Genomic DNA, 9,933 nt, shown 5'->3' with positions numbered 1-9,933 from the left:
ACGCTTGTTTTATCTCTCTTAGGTATATAAATTTGAACAGATTTGCAATATTTTATCGAGAATTTTACGATAGAATTAAAAATTTCTGGAAATTGTTTTGAACAATTACTATAACGCACGAGTATTTACAGTAGTATACTTCTCAGTACTTTTCTTGTTAATCATCTTAGCAATATCAGAAAAAAAATCCAGTTTAAATTTTAGCTAATTTATTAAAATGTCGGCAGACTGTTTAAATGTACCATTTCGAATGCACATACACATGGAGACAAAAGTATAAATTTCAATTTCTGGAAAAATTTTTTATCATTGGAGGTAAACAACATGCACAGTAAATCTATTTTTAGATTTATTTTCAATAGACTATTTTTAACATGTATTGATACCTGTCAAAAATATGTTCATTGGGAATTTTAATGTCAAACGCACCTGGAGCTTTTAACAAGTTGTATATTCACGTTTTAAACATTTATTTGATCTTTGACTATGTTCATTGTATAATTTTGGATATGTTAATTTCATTATCTAAATTACTTGTCTATTGTCATTTTAAAAGTAAGTATTAATTAAATAAATTACTTTTTTAACACTAGTATTGATATTTTTACTATATCATTCTTGTGTTTCTTTCAAACTGATTTCACCACTACTGTAAACAACTGTAATTTTGAAGCTTATTTGTACTATTAAACTCAGTATTCTTGATTTTCCATCTATTTTTGAGACATCCCTTTAGCCCATAGCATTTGAATCTAATGGAATTTCATAAAATGAAAAGACATTAATATTCAATCATAGATGGTTGTCATAATTGCAGAAAATTACAATTATACTAAATTTTAACTGCTGATCAGTCAAAATCTGATAACGTTTTAGATACAATCATATTTTTGTTTGAGAATGGATATTATTATTTAAAGTTTGATAGTTTTGATGATTTTGTAAAATACACTAATTTAATATCCTGAACTATTTATCTTCATATAATTTTAGATATCTTACTAGAAAGATAATTGAATAAACATCCAAATTTTTGCTCTGAAAATATTCTCGGTTCGGTTTTTAAAGAATCACCACCACCTGGTCCCGTGCAAAGCATATGGGTAGCAAGTTCTTCCAATGAATGATCATTTGTGTCAAACGTTTAAGGACAACTTAAAAGTTTTTCAAGGCAGCTTCCTGTTTGCACCAGAAGCTAACCACTGTAATGCAATTTTTGGAAGTCACTGGTTTGGCATAGTATATACCCAGCAAAATGCATCTGGCATTCAGTCACAGTTGCCTACATATATTTTCAGTTTGATCTTTTTAAAATTCATCTGATATGATCTTCATGAGAGACACAAAGGATTGTTTTAAAGATATCAATTTTTTTTTATGATAAATTACAACCAATAAACTAAATTATCATCAGATTTTGTTATTAATTAAATTAGTATTTAATTACTATTATTGAATTTTTATTTTTATAAAATATTTTATTGAATTTCAAACTAGATGACAATTATTAAAAATAAAAATGGGTAAATATAAATTTTAAGAGAATTTTGGTGATTGTAGATTGTTCCAAATTTTCTTTCTTGAGCTTATATTTTCAATATAGCAAACAATGTAGGATATTATAGTCCTATTGAATAGATGGAAATTCTATACAGTAGGACTTCATATAGTAAATAAACTGAGAAACACAAAACAAATGTTTGAAAGTTGAATTCTCTAAGACTTAGTAAAAACATTGAAAAGGATGCATGCTACTATGCAAAATTTCCATTGCTCTTCCAAGAATCTTTCATTAACTTGTTTGTCTGTATTATGTATAGTTTAGATCAGGAATTCTCAAACAAGAAAAATTCATGCAGCCACTGTCAGTTTGGCACAATTTAAATTCAGGGACTCAATTTGTAACTTTTGAGTATCATGAAAATATTCACCACTCAGATGAATTTCAGTTGAAAATTGTCCATTGATAATAAAATCCTAAATTCCAAGAAATGTGGATGTTTCATTAAGAAACCTAAGTATCTCTTGTTATTCTTACTTTTAATGTAACTGTTATACTTATGTGTAAAATCAGAAAATGTATACAAAAACCAGGATTCTCAGAAAACCATTGAAAAAGTATTTTCTGAGAATCTAGTTTTGATATAGTTAATATTGTTGTTCTATAGTTGTCACAGCAATTTTTGGACTTTTTTACAAAAATAACTATTAAATACATATTAAAATATTCTAATATTAATATAGCTACAAATCAAAAAGATATTTATAAATTCATTTCACACTAATCCATCTATATATTGATTAATACTTATTCCATTGCTTAAGAAAATAAAATTATTGCTAGAATCTTTGCAACATATAGAACAATTTCATTTTCATAGGTTAATTGTTGACTGAATTTATATGGAAATAAGTATTTTGAAAAACAATTTAATTTATAATTAAGTAAAAACTTAAATTTTTATTGATTGATATATGCTTACAAGTTAATAGCAATTCTTTCATGTAGACTTTTCTATATGTTTATCCCAAAATCAATGTTTCTCTCATTTATTTCAAATGGCTTTGCTTCTTCAATACTTGTTGGTCTTTAGCTATAAATTATAAATGTTATTCTTTATAGATCAAACTGTTCTAATAATGGAAATACGACAGTATTATGTTGCATTTAATACCATATCTTGGTGCACAAAAATCTCTCTCTACATCATGTTTTAGGTTGATGCAAACGAAATGGCTGTTTTTTAATTTAAACTTTCCAACCTTGTATTTCAACTTTTTTCCATGTGACTAGTGCTGTGTGTTTGTAATTGGAAGAGCACATCTATTATATATGAATTTAAAAGTGTAATCTCATTTATATTGTGAGTTCCACATGTTTAAGAGTAAGAGTATTTTTCTGATGGCATGGAAAAAATGAAAACGAATAATTTTCTTTTACAAGTATAAGCAGAGACATACCTCGGGTTGCTTCACTGTATTATCAAGAAAACTTGGTGAAGGTTCTGAGAGTGAGCATGCCACCAGGCAATGGTTCAAAAAAGCTTAGTTAAGATTTCTATCAACATTTCTATTTGTCACAAAAATAAGTACAGTAGAACCTCGAAAACTCGGCTCTCGATAACCCGGCACTCTGGATAACTCGGCCACACCCTGGCAGGGCAAAAAAATCCTTAATTAATTAATTTTCATTATAGACAGCTTTATAAAAGTATAAAAGCTCTCATAAAGTATTTTTCTGAGGTCTGTCTTATCAGGTAAATTATTGTACACAGTGTATTCATTAATTTTCATTTTCATGTAGTAAAGGCTCTATGCCTTCATAAAGGATGTACTTTTCCTTTGTTTAAGGGTATTTGGGCAGTTTATTCTCTGTTATATTCTCAAGTAAACAATACATACAAGTACAGTACAGTATTTTCTGAGGAAACACTCGTACTTATTTTTTTAACCCCATTCCCGATAACCCGGCATTTTCACAAACTCGGCCACCCTTCGGTCCACATTAGGCCGAGTTTTCGAGGTTCTACTGTANGCTTATCATTCTCAAGATTTCTATCAACATTTCTATTGCATTAATGTTGGTGGAGACAATTTTGATTGAATATTTAAGTTTTAAATTAAATAAGTTTAAAGTCAGAAGTAAAAATCAGCTATTTAATTTGTAACAACCTAATACAAGAACTATAAATTTAGCAGTATTATTTCTCAATGTTTTTGAAACTGACACTAATTCACAGCTATTTGTTGGTACTATTTAAGAGCATACTGTATTGAGATTTAAATACAGTTGATTTCAATATAGTCAAATACTGTGTACAGAGATCTCTTGTATAACAACGTAGTTACATTTCAAAAAAGTGCACTGTTATGTAATTCTGTGCTATACGAAACAAAGGACTAGTGCAAAACATACTGTTAGGTTCCAGAAGTTAACAAAAGTATACTATTCTTTTTTGTTACTAAGAGAAATATGTTTATTAAAGCAATCAATAATTAACTAACAATCACAATTAAAAGTACTATATTATACATTAATGTTAATTTTAGTTAATAATTTGTAAAAAGCCGAGCTTTTTTGTTGATATTTCTGATAAAGGTCTTCACTTTTATTTTTACCATAAAAATCTTTTATGTATGACAAAATAAAACATAAAAATATGTTGTTAATTGAAAATTTGTTCTAGCAGTTTGTTTTTGCTCAATCAAGAACCAAGTGATTATTTTTTTCCAGAATGTGTTTGTTCCCAACTTGATTTTTTTAACTGAATACCAAATTGTTCAAGATACTGCAGTATTTAGTTTGTCATTTTTACAAATGATTACTTACCTCAGCAAAAAAAAAAGTTTAACACAAATCTATAAACCTTATAAATGAAATTCCAGTATAGTTTAATGCAGATAAAATACAAATGTTTTTGATCTACATAGGAGATCTTCAGGTTAACATGTTCCAAAATGGAATGTGAGGAAAGGAACATTAGCAAGGTTGAGGCCGAAGTTTTCATCTCTAAAACATGAACGTTGAATGTCGCTTACCAGATAGCGGCACTTGACGTTCATGTTTCACAGATGAAAACTTATGCCACAACCTCGCTATTATATACACTTGTGCATTATTTATGTATTTGAGTGTTTTCAAATAATTTTCATTACACTATACTGGAATTTCATTTATAAGATTCATAGATTTGTTTTTTTTTGGACACACTTTATTCCCAGTCTTAGTGTTTACTAAGTATTGTTAAACTTTGAAAAAAGTTTAAATAAACATCTTAGGTAAGTACAAAGATTAATGCATAAAACCAAAATACAGTAAGTTTTTAAAGGCTAAAGCCTGAAAGCAATGACACCTGATTGATAGTGCAATTTGTTTCTTCCTTGTCCTAATTTTCCTGTCAGTTTTCATTAAAGTAAACCTGATGAAAGGCACAAAACCAGTTGAAAATTTTAATATTCTAAAACCCATTGACAAATTTTAGAAAGCATGCATTTTTACTTGAAGAAAAAGTGCAAACTCCATTATTTGATATTTAAGTTATGAAATTTTGTATGGATTTGAGGATTTCTCAAATTCTTAAACTGTGTTTATACGAGGGAAGCCTGTATTTATTTATATTCATAAAATAGTTTATGTAAGTTTGAAAATAAATAAAGATTGCAGTGTTTTATTCTTACATGTTTTAGTATTAAACAATTTATATAAAAAGTACAGCATCAAAGCTGATTTTGTTAGTGAGAAAATATTTTCATTGTAAAATCAAAATTTTATTTAATGCATATGCTAATGACAGAAATTAAATTAATTAAATACAAAAATAACTTATTTTACAATTTTATTTTTGGTTCTGAATTATGTAAAAATTAAAATGAGAATTATGGAGTCACACTTCATTTGAATTTTGTATTATTAGTTTTAAGTATTTTCAGAAACAGAATTTAAATTTGTATAAGAAGTGTTTCTTTTGCAATTAAAAGAAATACGTATAAGAATTGTAATATGTATTGTCATTTAGGCTAATTAAAATTAAATCCTACTTTGTAATCAAGAAAAAAAATGTTTTAATATTAGAGTTTTTTTTATTTTTACAGAAAAATGTGTTTAAAAATAAATTTAAGTAAATAGAAATGAAAATACCAAATGATCTGCAAGATTGCAATGGACTATATTACAACTACAATTAATAATTTTACCTAGCGGTAAGTAAGTGATCAAGTCACCATCTCATAATAAATTATTTAATTTAGAAAGTCCAAGAAGAAAAATTGACCTGGAGAAGAACTTGAACCCCCCACTTACCATGGAGACACGTAAGTGGGGGGGTTCAAGTTATATTATATTATGATGAGAGTCAAGAATAGGGTTTTTGATGTTTATACTTGTAAAATAAAAATGTAGTCTAAGTTGATATAAAAACAATTCAATAAAATCCTATTCACAATTTTAATTTTGAAAAAAGTAGCATGAACAATTATATAAACTGCTTAACCTTGTACTTTTGAATGTGTAAAAATTTTTTAATATTACCAGACATCATACTAAACCAGTTTTCTGATCTAACCATATTACACATTAAATCAGGTCTTCTTAAACTTTTTTTTATTCACGACTCCATTTATGATTGAGATTTTTTTTCGCGACCCCAAAAAAATATAAAGATATATACAAATTTGCAAAAACAATAATGGTGTACTACCACAGTTCACTCTTGTGTTAGAATGGAACAGAGACAACTGAATACACTGAAAAGCGACAACACTACACTAGTTCACACAACAATTAGTGTTGCTGAATCATTGTCTCGCTGCACCAGAAGTGACACAAAGCATGCCATTTTCAAACTCTCAAATTATTTTCAATATTTTGCATTAAATTCTCGCGACCCCAAATGGGGTTGCGACCCATAGTTTAAGAAGCCCTGCATTAAATCATCAATTTTAAAATATCAGCTTATTTGCAATGTTTACTTATTGATTTTGGTAAGTACAGGAAAATTCTGAAAAGAAAAATTAGATAAAAAAATCTTACAATCATTATTTATCTATAATTTACTAATTGATTATCAGTAAGAAATTTGTGACACATTTTCAATTGTATATGAAGATCTGAATATAAAATAAACAGCAGCATCAATGATTTTTTAAAATTTATATTTTCTGTACAATTTACAACAGACAAGATATACAGTGTCAATTACACAAACTATTTCAAAATTATCTCAACTTTAATTTTATATATAGACTGTCAATGACAAATATACAAAAGTTACTGTTATAGATAGCACTTATACAAATCTATGAAAAAATATGAAAGTTTTAAAGACAGGATTTTTCCATATGTGCAAAAAGTTGAAATTTATTGTTGAGAAAAAACATTATATAATTATATTAATTTTTGTTTTTAATAGCAAACCTGCATTGTCTGTCTTAAAAAACAAATAAGATTAGTGCTTAAAATTTATAAACATTAAAAATTCTACAACAATTATTTCACATAAAAAAAATTTAATTCACATACATTAAATTTATGTTTTCCCATACATTTTAAAATGTTCTATATACACAAATTAAATTTATAAACACACAAAGTCACTAAATTAAGCTATGAAAGCACCAAGGTATCTAAATAATTATTACAGAAAATTTCTATTTGAATGGTAATTGTTTGCTTGCTGCTTGATATTTTGAAAATCTTCAAATGAGGAAAGGCAATCCCAGTTTACCTCTTGCTGGTGCAAGTTTTTTGGGAGACTTTCGATAAGGACTTCTGATTGACTGGTTCTGTGGTGATAGCTTCCTACCTCCGACTCTCTTAAGTTGAGAGGACGGCGAAACCATTGAACTGCGACATTTAATTCGGGTAGTTTGGTTCAGATCATTCTGCGGATAGGATGGAGAAGAAAGTTCAGTGCATGAAATTGGGCAGTCTGTCATCAAAAGCAGTTGTTTCGGGAGACTGGAGCTGAAAATTCCCCATTGGTATCTGCAAGGTTGTGCTGCTGAAGATGCCCTCATGCTTTTGTAATCCAGTCTGTAAACAGAGAATGAGCCAACCCTGACAACCCATGGGACATGATGATGATTATGTTTCAAAATTGCTAGTAAAATTGAAGGAATTTCTAACATATAAAGCAAAATTTATTGCTGAACTATCATTTTTGATTAGTTTGGAGAAGAGTTTCTGAACAAATATGTTATATCCAAATATTTAATAAATTCATTCAATCTTACCAGAATGTTTCCTCTCTATGAAATTTTTCTTGTTGACAGTTTTTTTTTTTCATTTTGTATTTAAAAAATATTGAATTAATATCACTATTCTAACTAATAAAGCAGTCTGTGTATAAATATAATAATAATTTCTCATAAAATACTTCTTATAATTAATTAGACTATGTAAAGTTTATAGATGGTAAATCAAAAAAACAAGAACCAGAAAATGTAAAGGTTAATTCTAAAAATAGCAGCTTATGAAATTTTTTAAATGCATCATATTAATTAGCTCTAAATTCATTAAAACTGCAATAAACAATACCTTAATAAAACAATATTTCATAAACCAAGCATTTGAATTATTAAACAAAATCAAAAAGTTACTAGATTGTGGAAAAATATCTAACTTGTATTAATCCATTTTATGCTTTTTATAATATTAAAATTACATTAAAAGATTTGGAAGACCTTAAGATAAATTTAAATAGTATAGTAGTATAATAATTCTTAAATACATAAGTAAAAATAGAACAGTTCAATATAATATCTAATCTCCCAAGAATGGATTATAAGTTTTTTAATGAAATATGTTATGTTACCTTCGTTATCTAACATAACATTGTAGGCCTAATGTGTACAAGTTTGTATTTTGTTGCTTGCTACATTTTTCTAACAAGATGTTTACAATAACTGATATGTATAAGTCAGTAATTAAGATTTGTTCAAGCAAGCAGTTTTCTTTTTTTTGGAACTAACTCCAGTATTATAATGGGTAGCCAAACCTGTCAATAGGAACCATACACTGTCTATTGGAAATACATCAGAGCCACATCCTATGTTTATAGTATTTTAACTATATATAATGAATGTAATTATCACTGTTCTATAGTAAATATCACTATTACTCTACTTGTACAATGTTTACTGTTACTTTACTTGCGTAATACTTAGGTAAACAATCATTTAATTTCTTCAATTTTATGAATATAACCTAAGTTTTCAGTTACAACCTCTGTGTATATTACACGATGTAATAGTCAGGGAAACTTAAACATATATAATATTTTTGTAAATAGTTTGAGTACCAAATTCACACTCTTCTCTAACTGCACTTAAATAACAACCAAACCACGACAAAAACCTTTAATATGCAGCTTTTTTTTTTAAACTAACTTTTCAAACATTTTTGGCCATTTGAATGACCTTCAGGAACAAAAAATCCTGAAGGTCATTCAAATGACTGAAAACATTTTCAAAGTTAATAAAAAAAAAGGCTGCATATTAAAGGGTTTTGTCGAGGTATGGTCATACCAAGTTCATAAAAAGAAATTTTATATGTGGGAGCCACAGTAAGGTCTAGAAGAGCCATAGATTAGTCATCCTTGTATTATAACTTTAATACCTATAGTCAGTTTTAAAATCAAATATATATAGAGTAGACCCACCCATAACATGGTAGATACGTTCCGTGTTATATGAATTCCATGTTGTACAAGTCACTTAAATACATCAGCCAATCACAGCCCAGCACGTATGCAGTTTATTGACTACGGCTGTTTCGATTAATTTTATGGAAGAAAACCTTTCATTCTAGACTAATTTGACTCAACATTTCCAAAACACGTATAATTTTTTGGGAATAATCCACAAACTATGCTATAAACAAAAAATTGTAGGATTACTTACCAACTATGCATCGTTCGATGATGCCATTGTTTAAGCTTATTTTCGTCGCAGAGTGGCGCATTGAACAGCGGGTGCATTTTCTGATAAGTTATTTTTCTGCGAAAAATTCGCTGAACTTTGGAGACATCTATATATATATATAAATGGGCGTGTGTGTCCCTACATTTCACTTTTTTGCCAAAACTACACATCGCACGTGAATGGTGTTTGTATGTGGTAGTATCCCCAAGTCTCCATTCGTGCACTATGGTGGTTGCGTCTCGATAGCTATAAGGGTGCGGGAGATATGGGGTTGAAAGTGGAAGATTTTCTATTTCGATTTTAAAAATTTTTGAATTTGAATTTAAATTCGAATTGGTTCAATTATAGAACGATTTTAAACGTTCCAGAAAATTGATCAAATTGAAAATAGTTCGTTTGACTGGATGTAAAAATTCTCTAATTAGTCCAGAAATGGGGGACCTAATTCTTGCATTCTGTGAAAATGGGTAAGATTGGCTATAATGTAATTATCTTAATCTTCACTATCGTTAC

The 9,933-nt window shown here is 28.1% G+C and overlaps 1 protein-coding gene across 8 annotated transcripts in view; it reads right to left on the bottom strand.

The window, feature by feature from the left end:
• Positions 1–6,704: 6,704 nt before the first annotated feature.
• Positions 6,705–9,933, bottom strand: part of LOC111631238 (protein regulator of cytokinesis 1-like) — an 85,820-nt gene continuing 82,591 nt past the window's right edge. For 3 of the 8 annotated variants that reach the window (XM_023375448.1, XM_023375446.1, XM_023375445.1), the window contains exon 12: positions 6,709–7,380. In XM_023375448.1, coding sequence (XP_023231216.1) covers positions 7,195–7,380 — 186 coding nt within the window. In that variant the 3' untranslated portion in view covers positions 6,709–7,194. Of the gene's footprint in view, positions 7,556–9,933 lie in introns of all 8 variants that reach the window. The other 5 variants (XM_023375447.1, XM_023375444.1, XM_023375442.1 and 2 more) reach the window with 5 other exon arrangements.

The sequence above is a fragment of the Centruroides sculpturatus genome, unplaced genomic scaffold (assembly GCF_000671375.1).
Source record: "Centruroides sculpturatus isolate CEXI.00-Female unplaced genomic scaffold, Cexi_2.0 scaffold50, whole genome shotgun sequence".
Lineage (NCBI taxonomy): Eukaryota > Metazoa > Arthropoda > Arachnida > Scorpiones > Buthidae > Centruroides > Centruroides sculpturatus.
The sequence above is the reverse complement of the archived record's forward strand: the minus strand, read 5'-3'. Positions and strand labels throughout refer to the sequence as shown.